This window comes from Thamnophis elegans, chromosome 1 (assembly GCF_009769535.1).
Source record: "Thamnophis elegans isolate rThaEle1 chromosome 1, rThaEle1.pri, whole genome shotgun sequence".
In the NCBI taxonomy this organism is placed as follows: domain Eukaryota; kingdom Metazoa; phylum Chordata; class Lepidosauria; order Squamata; family Colubridae; genus Thamnophis; species Thamnophis elegans.
This window is the reverse complement of record NC_045541.1, coordinates 74,645,066-74,666,172: the sequence shown is the minus strand read 5'-3', so window position 1 is coordinate 74,666,172 and position 21,107 is coordinate 74,645,066. Positions and strand designations below refer to the sequence as shown.

Here is a 21,107-nt window from a genome sequence, read left to right as displayed (position 1 = left end):
GTAATAAGGGTTAACCGGAGAGGCAGTTTCTGTAAGCAGAGCAATACAGATTAGGCTAGAAACAACACCAGAATGTTTATTTCCTGCTTTCTTTATAGGATTATCCCCGGAAAGTGGGGAAAAACAAAAGGAGATTTCTTCCAATAACCGGTTCTCTAAACTGCCTAGAAAGTTAACGACCGGTTCTCCTGAATAGGTGCGCACTGGCTGAATCCCACCACTGCACTAAAGAGTCACCTTGCAGCAAGACGGGTGACAAATTTAATTAATAAATAAAAGATTTGAAGACAGGCCTGACTTAGGACAAGATATAATGCGAGAATTCTTTCCTGAAACCAACCTTGTAGCCCCAGTAATTATTGATGAATTTCCCAACATTGTTGCGATTGAGGCCAAAATACTGATGTACTTATCCCCTCTGAGCTCTGCAGGAGGTGGGATCACTTGGTCCATAAATATGTTGCCTTCACTACCTTCAAAAACCACATACTTTGCTCCCAGTTGCTGCTTTAGGAGCTTCACCTGGCCCAGGTACCAGAGCACTGCAGCCTGACTGGTTACATTCAGACAGGCTGAAAACTGCCCTTTCCATTTGGTGAGGAGTGGCACCTGTAATGGAAAGGTGGACATAAGAAAGCTGTAGCAGAAGTGGAGACTAATCCCTATAAATGGATTAGCCAATGAAATTCATCTGTTAAATTGGAGGACTAAAAAGCTGAGCTTTGATTATATAGTATTAGACTTACAGAATTTATATATGATCTGCAAGTAGGTAAATTTGGTGAATAGAGGTGGAAAACGTAACAAAGAAAAGTCAATAGATGAAAGGTGAATGAGTATAGGGTAACACAATTGGTTTGCCAATTTAGAAAAGGTATAATGAATAGTGTTCACTATACAAATTTTAACTTTCTTTTCCCATATCTCAGGTCTATTATTTCTTTGGCTTACTGTTTCTTATTCTTTTTCTTCACCCTGTGTACACTGAAAGGAAATTGCATGACAGGTATTTACTTATTTAACAGCATTTTTGTACTGTTCCAATATAAAACATTCTGGGTCGTCACACAACATGCTTATATGTGTATGCTATCTATAAAATATTTCCATGCCAAAGTTTCTACTTCTTAATCCTTCACAAAATTATGCTTCACACTTTGAAGCATAACTATGGTGGTTATTTTTTCAAGGAACCCCAGAATGCTGAAAACATGTTGAGGAGACTGCAGTCCATTCAGTGCTCGCTTTCTAACTGATCAGGAGAAGAGTGTCACCCAATGAATGTCTCACCCACTGATCTCTGACACATGCTGGAGCAACAAAGGTCACTCAGAGAAGAAAACACAATACAGGTAGTCCTCGACTTAAGACCACAATTCAGCCCAAAATTTATTTTGCTAAGTGAGATCATTGTTAACAATCTGGCCCACAAAGCCATTGATCTGGACCATGATGCTGCCCCGCCCACATCACCCCACCTACCCGCCAGCCCCCACCCGCCTTCTGGAGACCGAGGAGGCCCAAAAATGGGCCTGGTTTTTGGGTGGCAGAGTGTACTGGAGAATGAGGTGGCCAAAAATGGGACACACTGAGGCCTCGGGAGGCCAAAAATGGGCCCTTACTCCCCAAGGCAACCACATCCCTTTACTAACCTGTTTCCACCCCCAGGAGCATAACAGTTTAATTTGTGCGTATTGTTTAATGGACAGCTAAATTGGCCACACTCACCCAGATATAGAGGGAGCTGAGCAGGGTTTAATGCCTCCTTCCTGCCTCAATACCCAAATCCCGGCAAGAGGAGAATCCATCTGAATCAGTTAGAGCATGGCACAATTTTTAGGACAAAACAATCAGGTAATCCAATCACTCATCTCTGCTTTATACAAATTTTGGGTTTAATTTTCTCTTAAAATAAATCAAGCGGCCAAATAATCCTATGATAGAAATGACCACTAAATGCAGTGGGACAAGTAAATGGGACAACATTAGCAAATCGTACCGAATAGTCACTGGATTCAGAATGGTGGCTCAACCAAAATTCTTCTTTCCCTTCTTGCAGGGACCTTTGGAAAATTGGTGAGTTGATGCTTGTATAAGGGGACAGGGTGATGGAAAGTTTTAGTGGTTTCATATGGAAGTTGTTCGTGATAAATCTCAGTGCATGCAGTCTTTTTCTTCTTAGCAGAGGTAAATAGATATGATCCTGCAAGGGAATGAGAAGAGAGAACACAATGAGACTTTGTCGCAGAGGTCACGAACTAGGCTGCATGGACAGTAGGACTAATTGCTTATTATGTAAACCACTGCTTATTAAAGAGAGCTCCAGCTGAGCACGTACATTATGTAACCAAGAGAGATTTTTCCAGTTGGTTTCATTGGTACTTTGGCATCAAAGCAGAAACCCAGGAAATAGCACAGAAGAGATATTGTGTATAGACCGGTAGGCAAAACCTGAATGCACTCTTTGGTGGTTGTAGTTAAGGGAGCTGAGCATGCTTAGATGGACCTCTGCTTATCAGATCATAACTTTCAACAAGGCTGTAGTACTGGATGCTTCTATCTTAGATGTCACTGGGTGATTCTGGTTAGGGCCTAGATGGTGCGTTAATAGGAGCCCCAGAATCTGCTTGTCAAATTTATAATAGTACTTAATAATAGCATCCATGTCTTGTCCAAATAGTTCTTTTAACAGTGTAGATTAGAAGTTCTGAAAGTTTAGCTCAGGGAGTGCAAAACAGAATGCCTAAGTCTGGTGCCTTCCTTCCTTCCTTCCTTCTTTCCTTCCTTCCTTCCTTCCTTCTTTTCTTCCTTCCTTTTTCCATTCTTCCCTTCAGGAAGAGGACCACCACACTCCCTCCTTTCTTTCCTCCTTTCTTCGCTCCCTCCCTCCTTCCCTTCCTCCCTCCCTCCTCCCTCCCTCCTTCCCTTCCTCCCTCCCTCCCTCCCTCCCTCCCTTCCTATTAAAACCATAACAATTATAGCTAATGAGTATACCAATAGCTATTAAATACTGTCATAATGAAATACTCAGTGGCTCCAAAAAAAGGATTTGTTGGCCAAGAATGAAATTCTGAACTATAATTTAATGCAGAATATTTGAATTAAAAATTGTTGAGGAACGAATTTGTGGATAATAACTTGGATTTGTTGCACATACCATATTTCGAAGTAGCATTGTAGACTCTTCACTGAGAGTGATTATGCCCTCCCCAAGATTATGTGTTTGAAGTTTATTGTAGAAAGACTTCAGTCCTTGCTCCATTTGAGAAACAGAATCAGCTATACCATAATATCTCCAGACTGGCAACCTGTTAAAAAGAAGAGTCTTGTTTGATTTAACAACAACTGATTTGTCAATTATGTTCAGTTGGTGCCTGACAAATGGAAATTAGTGAAGAAGCCATGGGTCCCAATGCGGAAACTTTTGTAGGCAGACCACACTTAATTTTGTTTTCCAAGGGCGAGGGTCACAGTCAGTAGGGTGATTATTAGATGGGTTGATGTCAGGTGCAAAGGATCAGGTCCATCCAATTAAATTTATTTATTTCTACTTATGCCTAAGCACAGGAATATCCTTACCTAGCAGTTAGCATCTGCTAGGAGTTAATGGATTTGGAGGGGTGGGACTTAGCTCACTTGTGGTTATGTAGAGATTCTAGATTTTAATTCCACCCTCAGATTCTGCCACTCCTTCCCCTATAGTAGATATTCTATACCAGTGGTGGGTTTCAAAAATTGTTGGAACTTACTCTGTGGGTGTGGCCTCCTTTGTGGGAGTGGCTTGCCACCCATGTGACCGGATATGAAATTATGAATTAGTACTTAGGTCAGTCCAAGTAGCTATTCAAAAACTCTGGCATTGAAGCATGCAAGTCTTATAGCTGTCAAGTTACAAGATCCTTGCCAGTGGTGGGTTTCAAATTTTTTTTGAACCTCTTCTGTAGGTGTGGCCTGCTTTCCGGGTCCACTGGTGGAACCTCTTCTAACCGGTTCGATAGATTTGACAAACCGGTTCTACCGAATAGGTGCGAACCCACCTCTGTTCTATACATATAGGTACAGCACTTTTTGTTACTTTTTCTTAGGTTTTTCAACTATTTTAGGTCTTACATTAGAATCTTTTTGTACCCCACTCAAAATGGTAGCAAAACATGTCCTTCCATCTTTGGGAGCCACAGTCTGATTTTCAATCTGATTTAGGATCAAACTGTATGTTTGTGATTTTTTTTTCTCCCAGTCTGGAGCCATTTTAATATGTAAGGACAGCAATTCCCAGATCTTGGCATTAAATAACTGCTTGAGATATGATCCAATACTATAATACTTCACTTATTGCTTACCTAAGAATGTCTGTATCTGGCAACCTTCGTTGTTGCCTCAGAAGTCGATTCCCCATCAGTTCCTGATGAGCAGATGTGATGTTTTGACTCATGCACACAGTGTACTGCAGGAGACCCATGTCTGTGCCAGGAATATTTTCAAGGCAAAAATGTCTGTTTCTCTCCACTGAGAGAGAGATTGGTGTATCTGAAACCATCATCACGGTTACTCCTTCAATGATAACATACAGAAAAGCATTTTAGACAGTACCTTAATTTATCAACCTAGCCTAGTGCTCTACAGATGTATGGGATTACAGTTCCCCTTACGTCTGTTCTTGTGAATGGGAGTTCTAATACAATACAGGACTGTGGGTCTTTATGTATGAGTGTGTATACTGTATATACAGTATAAAGTCAACAAGCCTGTGCATATGACTATATTATTTTATTTATGTTGCTTGTAAGTGAGATTGCATAAACATTTTGTTGTTTACAGATGGAATATGTATAATAGATATAATTAACTCCATAGTCTACAAACATTGATGGAAACTCTGAGTAATACAATATTTTTTTTAATCAATAGTATCTCCAAGCCAAACACCATATGAGAGAGGCGTTCCCTGATTTTCAGATTTGTTGACCCTGGCAATAAATCATCTTCACAGTATGAAACTTAGTTCTGAACTGTAGCAAATCTTTAGAAGGAAGCATTTCCCCTTGATCTGCTACAATGGGACAGGCCAGAGACATTAGACTACCAGAAACTCGGAGATACAGCAATACTTAGAACATTAAACATGCTTTACAATGTAAAGTGTGGCAAATGTTTTTAATGCTATCATGTTGTGTATGCCCCTTAAGATGGAAAGGAAGGGTAAAATAGGTTGTCCTCCCCATTTCAAGATATTTTAACATATGGAAAGTGCTTGAATCCAATAGGCTAATTCTACCCTACTCAGTTTTAGACCATACTGCTGTCCTATTCTTTGATAGATTTAAATTTATAATTCCATTTCATACATTCACTCTTCACATATTTGTAACTTTGTTAAAGTGTATCTGACCAATCAGACAATTCTGTATAGAGTTATCAATGAGAAAAATCGCATTTAGTCTTTTGTTTTCTCAGCCTAATAGTATTAGGGACTGGAAAGATGTACATTGCATGTACATTCATTCATGTATTCATTTGAATTTATATACAGGTAGACCTTGATTTATGACCACAATCAAACCCAAAATTCTGTTAGTAAGCAAGACACTTGCTTGTCAGAAGATTACAAAAGGGGATCACATGGGACACTGCAACTGTCATAAATACATACCAGTTGCCAAGCATCTAACTTTTGATCATGTGACCAATAGGGATTATGTAACAGTCGTAAGTGGGAAAGATGATCATAACAATGGCATTTTTTTCAGTGCCATTGTAACTTCAAATGATTACTAAACAAATTTATTTATTTAGGAATTTATATTGCCACTTATTTGCCCATGGCAACTCAAGGCACCAAACAGAATATAAAACCTCATATAAAAACAATAAAAATAATAAAAGAAGAGTCGTATAATAAATTAATATAATAAAATCATCCCTCCACATCCCCACCCTGGTAACAGCACCTCACACGAGCCATTTAATGGTCTCCATCCCGCTCTGGATTCCCCAGGCCCGCTGGAAGAACCTGGTCTTCTGGAAGAGTGCTAGTGTGGGGGACAGTCTAATCTCTTGGGAGATGATGTTCCAAAGAGACGTACAATGATTGTAAGTTGAGGACCACCTGTACTTCCTAACTCCCAAGGCTGTGGGTAAATGACAAATTAGAGGTACAATATGATAAAATATCATCTAATAAAAGACAACAGTCTTGTACCAACAATCAATCAGACAACTTCAGCTATGTTACCAAACACCAGGTGAAATACTATGACTATCACTTTGACAGCTCTATAGAAAGCCAATATCTTAGGGTATGTGATGCGTTTCATGAGGTAAGTCTTCTACATCAACTCTTTTGGAGAAGGACTGTCTTTGGTCCCATGCCTCTTCAACCTCTTGTAAGTTTTACATCCTAAGCAATTCCTCTATTTTTGATAGCATAGGATGGGCAGATTTCCCCTGCTCCTTAAGGTAAGATTTTTTTCGCATTGAGCTTGATTCTTAGAAGCTAACTCTGAGAGTGCCTTCCCAGAACATTCCATGAGTTGTCTCAACACATTTGGAAGTCCCCATATTGGTGAAGATGGCCTAGTCTCATGCACTGTTGCAAAAGCAGAATGGACAGTGGATACCATTGTGCATAATGCACAGACTGAACTATATTATTAAAAATATAACAAATGATTCTCAGTTCTGCATAATGGGGAGGCCAATACTTAAAGTAAATAGCTGCCCTTCTCCTCTTTGTCTTTCAGGAATGAGGAATAATACTTAGGACATTAACAAGATATCTAGATAATGAAGCAGTAACACTTCCTCCTACTGATAAAGGTGAACAGTGATAGCCAATGCTGGCCAAGTTGTTTTAACATTGGAGCCAGAAGATCTTACAAACATTTCTGGACTCTTTCTGATAATCAGTTAGGACAAAAAGTAATTATCCAAAAATTAGTGGTACTCCACTTTGCCCAATGTCCTAACAGTTCTTTTTATCTTAACTTTTCAAAGCTATGTGTGCTATTGTATTTAGACAACACAATTTAGGAAATCAAATAAGGAAAGGAAACTTACCGGTGGATCCCAAAAATATCTTTCTAAGACAGAGCCATAAGCATTTGGGCTTTTACTAAGATTACTGATAGTAAACGGTTGGGACTTGATGTTCACACTGTTCAGAGGCCAATGCTGACTACTGACGCTGGCTCCTCCATACCAGGAGACATTTACCATGGAAAAGCAATCCTGTAGAGCAAAATACAAGATTTTAAAAAATGAAATCTTGTGCGCATGTGAATGAAGAGATTTTTTAGCACAATCAGCTTCTGAGGATGGAGTATGATCTGTCTGGGTTTAATGGAATGAACATGTCACAGAAAGTATGAAGACATCTCTCTAAACAAGGTCACATACACTGGAGAAGAAGGACCTCTTTCCTGAAGCCTCCTGCCTCCCTTCACTTGGTGAGGGCACAGGAAGAGGACCACTAAATGAATAAAGAGCTGGGAGAAGTACTTAAAAGCATGATATTTTGGTCCAAGCCATTATGTGCTTTAAAAACTAATACCAAAATACTAAATTGAGCTCATAGATTGACTGGTTATATTGCGGTTGATGAAACTCTGGCATGATATAATCATATTGTTTTTGAAAAAAGCAACTTATGACTCTTTTTGACACTGAGCAACTATTGCAGTATCCCCACTGACACATGATCAAATTTGGATGCTTGGCAATTGGCATGTATTTTTGGCATGCCAGGTGGTTGCAGTGTCTTGGGTCATGTGATCACCTTTTGTGATCTTTTGACAAGCAAGCCAAATTACTAGCTAAACAACTGCATCGAGTAACTTAACAACCATGGCAAGACATTTTTCAAGAAGGGTGCAAATATTTCCAGAAAAGATTGAACCCTACTGAGATGGACAAATGATTTCCCCAACAATAATACCCTTTACTTGTCTGATATGAACTTCAATTATTAACCTTCATCAATCTCTTATCAACTTAATTTCTTCACTAAGTTATTATCTATCTGGTGATCTGCAGTTCTCCTATTTTTCTATGCCTCAGGGAAATTATGAAGAATTGGATTATGAATTGGACAGCCAAAGTGGCTGCAGAAAATTGGAGAAAAATATAGCAACTACCACTCCCTCCATTCACTACTTTATAATAATAAGTATATTTATAAATAAAAACACACACTTTTTATCAAAATAAATTCAAAAGCATCCTTAGAATGAGGTGGAAAAATTAGAACTCTATTCTGTAGGGGAAGAATATCTTTAGGAAATTAGAGAATAGATTTTTTTTACCATATTAGTAAAGGTCAATGTATTTTTATTTTCCTGTGGCTCCCATTATGAAAAAAGTCTTAGTAAAACTGAAATCCAGTTATGAATGATCTAATTTAAAATATCCTTTTTGATTTTTTAAAAAATATATAATTAACAAGATTCTTTAGAATAACATCATTAAAATTAATATGTTGTTCTTATGTAGGATCAAAAGTTTTGCTATTACAAATTGAGAATGATAGAGAACTCCAAAGGATATGATTTAGAAAATGCTGAGGAAGGCAATGGCATATATGTCAATGTAAGCCAATTAAAATATAATGTGATATGATTAATCCATCCTGTACTCATATTATTAACAAGATTTACTATGGTGCCATAAAAAAACCAGGCAGTGTATAATAATAAGTACCTTGAAGGATAATTCCTGTGTTTACTGCTTATTATGAGAATTATAATCTTTCACTTGAAAAGCCACTTTCTCTGATGTTACAAGATGGCTGTCAGGATTTATTTACAGCACTGAAAGTTCAATTCCTATATTAAAATTACTTCTGTACTGATTGAGGTAATACTTCTTTCTGAATCCTCTGCTCCCTTTAATTAAGGTCATTAAAATTAGCACTAGAGTACAATCTCTTTAGTTTAGCTGGCATACAGAAATGCTGCTAGCTGACTAGGCTCTTATAGAACACTGCCATTGTTAAGTGTTTGCCTGTTATCCACAAAGTACTTTACTGTATAGAAGTAGCAGGATGTGGAGAACGGGTTTGCCTGAGCAGTTTCCAACTTCAAACCAATCCTTGGTCATTATAATATCAGTAGAAGGTTCCTGTATTTACAACCATCTATATAATTGTAATGAACATGAATAATGTGACTAGTGCCATCAGCTCCAAAACTTGGTTATAAATGACACAACTTCGAGCCTACTAATAAATATGACAAAAGGCTGGTGTTGCCTTGTTATGTCTTAGTGGTTCCCCAAAATGGGTCCACCATACTGAGTTAAACACCTCTATGAACCACTCATGCTCAACAATGGTGTTCTAAAAATGTCATCCCATCAAGTCCAGCTGTTCATTCTCACACTCACAGTAGCTTAACAAATTGCACAAAGAAATTCACTATTTCCCCAGCAGATGGCCTTCGCTATTAGCTAGGCTAATAGCCATTGATCCATGTGACTTCCATGAATTGGTCTAATTCGTTTTTTGAAGCCAGCCAACCTGTAGAGAGCACTACATTTTGTGGTATCAAATTCCAAACTTCAGTTATGCATTGTGTAATATATACTATATACCTGTCCTGATTCAACTAGGATTTTGTTTGATTGGGTGCCCTTAGATCAGATCTGAATGTATGGATTTCAAAGGACTAGGTCCTCTATCATTGCAGTCATTTAAAGTTGAGGTTTAAACATTGAGGGTTGTTTTACAACAGTCCTATTTCTAAATGCTATTCAAATAGCTTAGGCCAGGGTGTCAAACTTGCATTGTCACATCATCATCATGTGATATATTGTGACTTTTCTCCCTTCGCTAAACTGGGCATTCGCATGGCCAGCATGTGTCGCATCTGGCTTAAGCTATTATAAAAGTATTAAAATTGCCGGGGGGCGGAGCCTGTCGCCGAGGAGGGCTCAACCGAGCTCTCTCAGAGATCTGGTCTGTATATCTAAATAAGATCATAGATATCACCCCTTTTTGGCTATAAAGGGGCAGGGAGTAGCTCTGTGTGCTAGGGTCTATTCGTAATTCACAGCCTTTCTCTTTTTTTTGGCTGTGGACAGAGATTAGATCCAGCGTGAGCGGAGCTTTTATCTCCAGCCAGTTCTTCTCAGCTGCCTTTTTTTTGCAGCCCTAGACAGGCGATTCCCCCCCCCCAGGACAAAAGTAAAGTTGTTTGAAGCTAGGATTAATACGGGCGGGGGTCCCACTCCTGTGAGATTTATGCTTTTATTACTATCTTAAATACCAGCACCATTTGTCTTAGAGGCTTCTTTGTTTAACGGACTTCAAAATGGCGATTTCTCTCCGTTGGTGATTGATAGGGGATGTACGTAGCAGGTTTTACCTTCCTGCAGACCGCTCCTTAACAAGATAATTTTTTTTTTGTTTTTTTGGAAACAGAGGGGAGCGAAAGCGCTGTTTATTTGTTTATTTATAATGGCACCCAGGTCAAAATCGAAGCGTCTCTCTACAAATGTGCCTAAAGATCTATGAATGAACTTAAAGAATTTACACTGGAATCGCAGCCCTTGTCTCCTACGCCCTCTACTGGAGAATTCTTAACACAGGAATTTTTTTTTCAATGTTTAATGATTTTAACAAGAAATTAAGGAATTTGTATTGGAGCTATATGGTGATTTAAAGTCTAAAATTGACCAAATGAAGGTGAATACGTTTGCAGCCGTGTCTGCCCTGTCAGATTATACCGCTGAAATAGAGAATAAATTGGAAAGTTTGGAGGAGGCTAATTCTAATTTGACTACTAATATTCAAATATTACAACAAAAAATTAGAGACACTCAAGAACAGCTCGTTATGATAACTTTAATAAGAAGGCATTCGCAATAAGAGTCAGAGGATTCTGCGAAAAGGAGCGAGAGAATCTGAAACAGACCTTTGTTGAAGCCCTCAGCCATGCGGTGGGAAGCCCGGGACTTAACTTTGATTGGCAGATTCGGAAAATCTATCGCCAGAATTCGTTGGTAGCGGAACAGCGACAGCTCCCGAGGGACATAATCATATATTTCTCCACAAAAGAATCCAGAAACGCGATCATGCAAAAAATTTTACATAATAGAATGAGAGTTGATGGCCAGGACTTGATTGTCTTCAAAGAAAGACCTTTCCAGATGTTAAAGGCAAGAAGGGACTATACCTTTTAACTAAAGAGCTTAGAAATCATCAGATTCAATATAAATGGGGGAGGCCCCCGCCGGCATTACGGTCACATTTGAGAATCAAAGCACTTCGTCTCAATTCTGTTTCGGAGGCGCGGAGATTTCTATTACAAGACTTTGAAGGCGGGGACTTCCTGATTCACTTGGAAAGAGGAGAGACAACGCCGAAGGAGAAGGCAAGCACAGACCACATGGCTGGCAAGCATGGAGGGGGTAGCCTCCCCCTCCCTCGGAGAAAGCAGAGAAAAGCGGCGTTTGAGGATTTAGACCATTCTAAAATATTTCACCAAAGTGTGGATTGAATGGGGGTTGCGACCTCTCTCCGGCAGAAAAAAAGCGGAATGTATTGGTGGGGTGATAGTGAATGTATATATGTAAAATGCATGGCAGAATGATTTACGTTGTTAAATCTTGTTAGAAGGGAAAGTTTGAAGAGATTATTTTAAAATAGAAGGTAACTGATTCTTGTTGAAACTATTATTTGAATATGTGGAATGATCTATGCTATTTAATTTTTATTAGAAGGGAAAGCTTGGTGAAATTATTTTGAGCTAGATTTTAAACTAATGTTTGTATAAATTTGATAGTGGCAAATATTAGAGAAGCAAGGGATGAGGGTAAAATGCATGCGGAATGATTTACGTATATTGGTGGGGTGATACTGAATGTATATATGTAAAAATGAATGCAGAATGATTTATGTTGTTTAAATTCTGTTAGAAGGGAAAGCTGGATGACATAATTTAAAACGGAAGGTAAACTGATTCTTGTTGAAAGTATTATTTGAATATGTGGAATGATCTATGCTATTTAATTTTTATTAGAAGGGAAAGCTTGGTGAAATTATTTTGAGCTAAATTTTAAACTAATGTCTGCATAAATTTGATAGTGGTAAATATCAGAGAAGCAAGGGATGAGGGCAAAATGCATGCGGAATGATTACGTTGTATAAATCCTATTAGAAGGGAAAGCTGGTCGGGATCATTTCACGATAGAATGCAAACTGATTTTTGTGTAAAGTAATACTTGATCCACGCTGCTTAAACTTACTAAGAAGGGAAAGTTTGGTCAGATTATTTTGAATTATTGTTTGAAATTAAGGTTAAGAAAGGGGAAAGTTTGATTATTCTTCTGTAAAGTATATTTGAATATGTGGAATGATCCACGCTGCTTAAATTTTACTAGAAGGGATTATTTTGAGTTAGATTGTATATTGATGTCTATACAATTTGGATAAATGTTTATCTGAATACAAGGTTAAGGAAGAGGAATGGAGAGTCTACAGGAGGTCGGGGTAAATAACAAAGAAGCAAGAGACGAGAATAAAATATAGATAGAATGACTTACACTATTTAAGCATACATAAAGATGGGGGGCTGAGCTTAACACAAAGAGTTTCTTTTTTTTTCTTTTTGGTTTTTTTTTTCCTTTAATATATTGCTTTTATTTTAATCATATGAATATAAGATACTTAGATAGAAGCAGTGCCAGTGTGGGCCCTGGGAAGTCGGAGGAGTAGGGATGGGGATTTATGGGGGTGGGTGGGTGTTAACATAGTCTCATAAGAACAAGAATGCACTTATATCGGTTGTTCTTTTTTTTTCCTTTTTTTTTTCTCTTTTCTTTCTTTAAATATTTTTTCCTTGGTTTATTTTACTTTTTATTAGATTATAATAAACAACACTTGAATAAAGGAATACACCAAGGAGGGAGGTAGAGGGAAAGAGGAGGGAGGAGTAAGGAAGGAGTAAGGGGAATGTAAGGAGGGCGTGTTGGGAGTAAGGGGAGAAGGAAGGTTTGAGGGGAAAGGGAAGTAGGAGGGGAGTGTTAGAGGCAGGAAAGGAAAGTTGGAGGGGGTAGATGGGGGTGTATGGAGGATGGAAGTGTCAGGTGGGGTTGTGAATGATGAGTTGTGTTTTCTTTTTATTTTTTTTTTATTTTTTTTTCTTATAGCAAATACCCTGTATATAAGTGATTGTAAAATGGAATGTGAAAATGAATAAAATATATTTTAAAAAAAAAAGTATTAAAATTGCTCAAATCAATCTCAAACATATTTTAAGTTGGTATCCAAAAGGCTGGAAGATGGAAGCTGGCTAGCTGGAAGTCCCCTGAGACAATTCTGGGACTGTGGACTTTAATTCTGGAGTGAAGTCCACAAGTCTTAAAAGTTGCCAGGTTTGGAGACCCGCTGGCAGAAGATATAACAAGACCTTTCAGAGTTCGTGTGTGGTCTCTTCCAAGTGACCAGGATCTGATCTGAAAAGATTTGACTTTATTTTTGCTGCATTTGGTGGATCTCTTAAAAAACAAAGACAAAAGAACTATGATTCACTGTGATGGATGAAAGTTAACCTAGCATAATCCTCATGCTTAAAATAGAGTAAATTTATTCAACTGTTTATACTATTTCTGTTATGATTTCTCCTTCTTTTGCTGTCTTTCCAGAAATTTGGAATGGAAAAGCATTTCTCACACCAAACTGCATAAATTTTGAATTTATTTTCCAGCATGCCTAACCTATTAGTAAATAATTCCCAACTGAGGACATGTTTTGATGCTGTGAAACTGTATGGCAATTCAGATGCCTCTGTTTTTCACTATTTTCCATGGTATCTCCTTTTTCACCTTTTTCTTTCTTCTCAACACTTTTATGGAAAAAGACAAAAGCTCTACATAATGCCTTTGATTGACAGTGTATACAAAGAAACCGGAAAGGGGGGAAAAAGAGAGACCGGTTGTTAATTACAAAACTCATTTTCATTAATTTCCTTAATTAACATTGCAATCTCATTGTCCTTAATCTCAAATATTAAAATCTTGAGCTGCAATATTCATTTTGCAAGATCTCAATTATTAATATGTTTGTTTGGAAGGAGAGCTAATTTCTCATTGTAGATTATGTAAGCCATACATGACTCTGAAAACACACCTTTTCCAGCTTTGCATGCCCAAAAAGCAGCACAGTTCTTACACTTTGGTTCCAATAGAAAAACATCTGCTAGTTTTGAAATTACTTTAATCTAAAGCCTTCACACATAGACAGGGTAAATATAGCAAAGAAGGTTTCTGCTGTCATTTGGACATTTAGCTTTGGTGGCCAATTGTTATTTTTGACACATTATTTTTGTACATTTACATATTGGATGTGTTTCTTGTAGCATCTTCTCAACCATTAAGTTGTGCAAGATACCCGTATAATTGCATACTGTGGAGATGGGATCCTCTTTAATCCAATGAAAGAGGCAACATAATTGCCTTGTTGACATACTTTGTGGTGCCTTCCAGACTTATTTTGGTATCCTCCAGCCTTTAGAGTAGCTGAGAGAGTTCAGTTAGCAATGAAAGGGAAATAAGTGATTGCCTCATTCCTAGAAATGAGGAACCACCTTCCTTCAAGAAACAGCTCTGAGAGAATGCTTTGCTTGAAGCCTTCATTGAATAAAAGCATCTTCCATTACCCAGAATGCTGCACTAAAATCACTTTGGATTTAATTATAGTATAACGGTCATTTTTCATTTCATGAGTCCAGTTTTATATTCTCCATTTTCTCCTGCTTCTTCAGATTTTCATAGCATTTATGCAGAAGATCCCTCTCTTCAGATTTTTCTAAATATCTTTGTATGCTGGGAAAAGTAGAAATATAGGTGTTCTATATTCTCAATAAAAACTAAGATCAATGCAGCAACTGTTTGCTACTGTAGTTACCAATCTGAACTCCAAGCTGGTCAAATGCATATTCTTTCTTCACATCCTTACTATCATTACTATCTTGACATAACCACAGCTGAATTTGCCTTGTTTTAAAGTGATTTAGGGAATACAATAGAAGTAAAATAAAGGAAAGCTATAATTACGTTACCTTTACTTTCAGCTGGCAGTGAAGGGAGTCCGTTGATATTGTAACACTCACTGTTGAGAGAAGGATTGAGTCAAGGAAGACCTTCAGTTCGACTATACTTCCAGGTGTAACAGAATTCAGACCGATTCTGCCAACATGTGTTCTTTATGAAAGGCATCTCCCATCTGGGAAGCTTCCCATGTGAATCTTTAGCAATGTTCTTTCCTCTTTCAAGTCGAGGATGAGACTGTGATCTTTTCGATCCCAGATCAGACCACGGCACTACTTCTCAGGATCCAGTTTGTCTTTGGCTGATCCACAACTTGCCAATAAATAATCCCAATGGTCATCAGAAGGAAGACCGCTACCCCAAAGCAGGCAATCGCTCCTTTCCAGGTTTCATTCATTTCCTTTAGCCCAGAATCCCACATCACCTCTGGAATTGCACTGGGGTTGTTCCTAGGATGATTGTAAGGCATTGTTTTAATCAGCAAAAAGAGACAGAAGGAATAAAAGGAAGAGGAGGAGGAGATCTGGCAAGGGAGATTTCAGGGCCCCAAGCTTTCGTTATTGAATTTTGCAGGAAAGTCTGTTCTCTCCCAGCTCCACCCCACAGACCCCTGGCTGTCTATCAATAATTCCACACTATTGGAACCCAGGACGGGGAAGGGGGAAGACAAAAAGAACTGGGCAGAATAATACTCCTGAAAGGTTTCTCCAGGCATTCTTCAAGGGGAGATTTCAATCTGGGGAAGTTATTTGAGCCAGTGTTGCAGAAGCAGTGTAAAGGGAGGGAGCTCAGAAAAGAGAACTGCCAATAATGTGGAATGGCAGCTAGGTCCATTTGTCCTGCCAGATTTCCCCCAGGTGCTTGACGTATCTTGGCATGGCCAAGGTTGCCTAATCAGGAATGCCTGTCCATTGCTGAAGGAGGCCTGAACGTTCCGAAAGCCTTTAAAGATGAGAGACCTGCTATTGAACAAGCAGGTTTGAACCAAACGTCAGCACAAACACACCACACAAGGAAACTGCTCATCTTTAGTGTACTCTTGATTAACTCTAGGTAGGGGTGTCAATCACTCTTTAAAAAAAACCACACTAAGGAACTCAAAATAAGAAAACACCTTATGATAATCTATTCGATGATCATTAACTACAAGAAAGCTAAATCTCTTTCAGTTGTGTCAGTAAGAACTGGGTCCTTGCATAATTTCAGTTATTCAATTGTTAAATGGAATATATGACTGATGTCATCTATTTGATGTAGATATGGACCAATATTTCTATGCACTTGAACCACTTAGCCCTGTTCAAAGGTATTTGAGCTACAGTAGGCACACTCTCAAACACTTATTTTTTATATGTGAGTGTTCAAGGATAACAACAATAATACAAGAGTGCTATACACAACTTTGGCATCTCTTCCAGCTCAGGCTGATTTTATAGCATTGTCAGAGCTGAAGATGAAATTATTTCTGACTCTGTAAGCAGCAGGGTATTTTTCTTTGATTTGCTGCAGTTCCGCATACATTGTAGTGTTTCATTTCCCTCCCCTGCCTTTCAGATTGGATTACAGCTAACCACTTTTAAGTAAATCCTTCATAGAAATTCAGATTTTGGTCCTAGATCTTATCTCTTTATGTGTTGTTAGAATTTATCCTCATCACCACCACCTGCTTGTTACAGCAACGTGCACTATTTTGCAAATGTACCCAACTGCAAAATTTCTGGCATGCTATTACAAACTGACAAGGACCTTTAAAAATCTTTAAGGACCTTTAAGAACAATGGCAAGGCAGCTGGGAAGTCTTTGGAACATTTAATACAGTGTTTGCTTCTTTGCTTTTGCAGACAAGCTCCCCTTTCACCACTTCCACCATAGCAATCAGTCAGATTTGTTTTTCTCAGTTATAAGGCATAATGCACCCAAATATGTGAACTGAAAAACATGGCTTAGTGGGAGATGCCACTACAAAAGATCACCTAGATGCGGGTCAGCTAAAAGAAAAGAAGACGAGTGCTGATCGCTTCACCACGTTCTCTGCATTTTGAACTCAATAGACCATCAATAACAAGTTGGTTTCAAACTGTTTTGTAAGGGTTTTGCAAATGAAAATCCTGATTGTGTGGAAGTGTCTTTGGTTCCATCATTGTTCTATGCTGCCAGTTACACACACCCAGCTGCTTTCGGATAAAAAACTCAATATATTTATTGCAGTCATAAATCTTTTACTGAAGTAACCCCAAACCCTGCAAATTCAAGGCTTTACACACACACACACACACACACAAACACACACACACACACACACACACACCAGTGGTGGGATTCAATTTTTTTTACTACCGGTTCTGCGGGCGTGGCTTGGTGAGCGTGGCAGGTGACGGATTCTGTAAAATCTCCATTCCCTCCCCACTCCAGGGAAGGATACTGCAAAATCCCCATTCCCTCCCGATCAGCTGGGACTCGGGAGGCAGAGAATAGATGGGGCAGGGGCAGTCAGAGGTAGTATTTACCAGTTCTCCGAACTACTCAAAATTTTCACTACCGGTTCTCCCAAACTGGTCAGAACCTGCTGAATACCACCTCTGACACAGACACACAAACTAGGCCCAAGCCCTAATTTTAGTAATAGAGTTAGGAGAGATAGATCTTTGATTACAGGACGATTCCAGAATAATTCATTTCCAGTCCAAGGTTTCATGTAGTCAACAACAGCATGCAGAATCACAGGTAGAAAATTCTAATCTTGTTGACCATAAGAGCCAATAACAAAAGCTATCCCTTGAATGTAGCCCTTATTATTAGCTCAAGTTAGCAGAGCTATGTTGCTGGGCTCCAATCCTGGTCTGGCTCAGGCATTGGATTAGCTGACTCAGCTGGTATCTCTTTCTCTTCTGATGTACTTCCTTCATTCCTGGGGCTCAGGTGGAGCTTTCTCAGTCAAGGTCAAGATCTTCAGCCTCTGAATCAGAAGACTCAGACTGTCCCTGACAACTCTGCACACTGGAGTCCATCCCTTGATATGACTTATATAAGACTATGATTTAATTCAATTTATTTTTACTTAAAAACTAGAAAGCTAAGTTAGAGATGCTGCTGCCTTTTCTTAAACAACTGAAGGCCTTTAAGATGGGGAAAATGTTACATTTGTAGATGTCATCTCCAAAACATACATATCATATGTAAGTGTTTCCTGCCATCAATTTATTCATCCATTGTTGAAACTTTCCAGGGAAAAATATTTTGGTCTCTTTTTTTATCCTCCTAGCCCTTAATATAACAGCATTCATAATAATAAGTTGGAATCCATGTATTCTTTCTAAAATAATTTTAACTTAAATATGAGATTGACGGTGTAATCTTAAGGTTAAATACCTATCTCAAGATAGTCTGCTAGGCTTATGTTTGATTATGTAGTTTTAGGCTGCTTACATATTTAGATTCACTTGACACCGAAGGGATTTGCTTCCAACTAATATTACAGAGCATTGTTCTCTATATGTATACTTTAGACATAAGAAAATTTAAGCTGAAAAAATAAGTATGAAAATAGAAAAAAACAAACCAGAGTTTGAAATCAACTAGCTAATGTAGATGCACAATAGTGCTGCTTCACCAAATATAGTGAGGAGAAAAGGCCTGGGGATAAGACTATGATTGCTTTTATAGTACTGTACACACTGGATTCTTTTTGCAGAAAGGAAAAGCCCATAACAAAGACCTGCAAATAGATATAGAAGGACCATGGCAAAAGAAAGCAAAGTTAGTATCAATAGTCAAAGGCACCTCAGGGGCAATTCCAAAACAGCTAGAGCACTTGAACACCATTGACATTGACAAATTCACTTTAGTCCTTTAGTTCAGCACCATTCAGCAGCATTGAAACTTCAAACAGTTGCTGAATGAATGGTCATAACCTGAGAACTACCTGTGGTTGAGCTGTTAGGTGACAATGGTATGAGTGACTGCTTGAGGGGTTGCCCAGTCTAGGAAAGGGTGCAAATATGGCACCAGATGGAGTTCTGAACCCCCAACCCACTTCACTGTAGCTGCCTCCTGCTGTCTGAACAGAAGTTGATTGAATATCATTCCTGAATGTGGAAGTGCAACCACATCCAGCAGCAAGGAAGGAAAAAAACACATCTGGGAGATCCTAACAATGGCAGTCATTCAGTCTTGGTGGGATTGAATCAAAGTTGGTTTCTCCTTATCCACACAACCTCCAGGCACTGGGAAAAGACATTGACAGTCTCATTTGCCAGCTCGGGATCTAAACATGTAATTGGGCATCATTGGCATACTGACAATGCTAAACCATAAACTGGTGTATTACCTCACCCCAGTGATTCTGCATAGGTGTTGAACAAGAGGTGAGGCAACATCAAACTCTGTGACATCATACAAAGAAGAGGCCTAGAGAACAACCTCAATCCTCGCCCCTCCATGGAACTGTTCCTGGAGGGAGGAAGAGAAACATTGCAATAAGATCCGTGGTGAAATTCATTTTTTTTTACTACTGGTTCTGTGGGTCTGGCTTGTGGTGGGATCCTGTGACTGAGTGGGTGTGACCAACTTGATGTCACTCATGGCCACACCCACTCAGTCACATGCCATCACCACCAAGCCACGCCCACAGAACTCAGAAGGAAAAAATTGGTGTATGAGTCCATTCACAGCAGAGCTGCTGCTCCTTTTATGGTCTCTCCTGGCCCCCTCCCTCTCGGGACTATTTTAAAGGGACAGGATGCAGCAGCTCTGCTGTGAATGGAGGGAGAAATGTTTGGATTATGTGGGCAGGTCGAGCGCCGGAAGAGGTGAGCGGCAACAAGATGACCAGGCGGGCGTGGGTGGGGCCACCAGGGATTTTTGCCAAACCAGGACAAACCGGGAGGATTTCACTCCTGAATAAGATAACCCTATTCTTGGGATCAGTCCAGAAGGATGCCATACTCAACAGTAGTGAGAGCTTCCGAGAGATCAAGAGCATGAGGATGGATGCACCCCTTCCATTCCAGCAATGCCATGAATCTTAACAAGTGTGAATAACACTATATCCATGCTGAATTTTGGCCTGACTCAAGTGATTATAGACAGTTTCCTTCCTACAGGGTCGACTGCAGTTGCAGTCCACCTGGATGGTAGTTGTCTAAGATAGTTAAATCCAAAAATGGTTTCTTGAGTAGAGGGTGCATCCCACCACAGCAGGGATCCAGTTGGAGATCTCTCTCATGACCACTTTAACTATCCAAAGAGGCCTGGGTCCAACACAGAGGTGGTTGAACTAATAGCAAATAACCCTGTTCACCTCCTCAAGACTCATCAACTCAAAATCATCTCAGATCATACCATCTGCCTGGTCAAAGTCCAACTCAGCATGGATCTGAGTGCATCAAATAGCCAGATTTAGATTTTATGCTCAGAGTTATCTTCCTTTTCTGTTAATGGTTCATTAAACGGCCAGGGGTGGGTGGGTGGGGGTCACTTATGCTTTTTCACTATTTAGGCGCATTGTCTAGGATTTTCAAAAATAAACAAACCTGAGAGATTACATGGTCTAAATCCATACAAAGAGATTTATTAAAAAATGTAATCAAAAAACACTGAAATCCTCCAAAGTATTTCCAGCTGCCTGCTGCTGCTCATTACTGCATTCAAAGCCTCTGTGGGTGAAATGTTAGCGTCACAATTTTATAAGCTGGCAATGTACCAATAGTTTAATCATGATGCAAGTGTTGCTGTAGCTAGACAGGGACTGGGAAGTAACTTAAACAATGCATATAGGGGGAGAGAAGCTCCAGGGTAGTCTTCTATAAGCCAGAAGCAGATGAAAAAAAAATCCTGACAATGAAAAAAATGGACTGCCAAAGATCTACATAGCTGCAGCCAATTAGTAATTCACTAAATGACCCTATTTCCCACACTAGTGGTCCTCAAATTACACCATAAAGGAGCCTATCCATCATGATTGTAAGGCATGCAGTCATAAAGGGGACTCATCCATGTAGAGCCGAGGGGCGCAGTGGTAAATGCAGCACTGCAGGCTACTTCCGCTGACTGCAGTTCTGCAGTTT

The 21,107-nt window shown here is 39.2% G+C and overlaps 1 protein-coding gene across 1 annotated transcript in view; it reads right to left on the bottom strand.

Annotated features, from left to right (window-relative positions):
• Positions 1-15,511, bottom strand: part of LOC116511088 (SITS-binding protein-like) — a 31,319-nt gene extending 15,808 nt beyond the window's left edge. Inside the window, 10 exon segments of the mRNA XM_032220895.1 lie at positions 341-609; positions 2,000-2,203; positions 3,158-3,308; positions 4,341-4,551; positions 6,107-6,119; positions 7,057-7,227; positions 15,054-15,075; positions 15,077-15,215; positions 15,218-15,310; positions 15,313-15,511. Coding sequence (XP_032076786.1) covers positions 341-609; positions 2,000-2,203; positions 3,158-3,308; positions 4,341-4,551; positions 6,107-6,119; positions 7,057-7,227; positions 15,054-15,075; positions 15,077-15,215; positions 15,218-15,310; positions 15,313-15,511 — 1,472 coding nt within the window.
• Between the last annotated feature and the right edge of the window lie 5,596 nt (positions 15,512-21,107).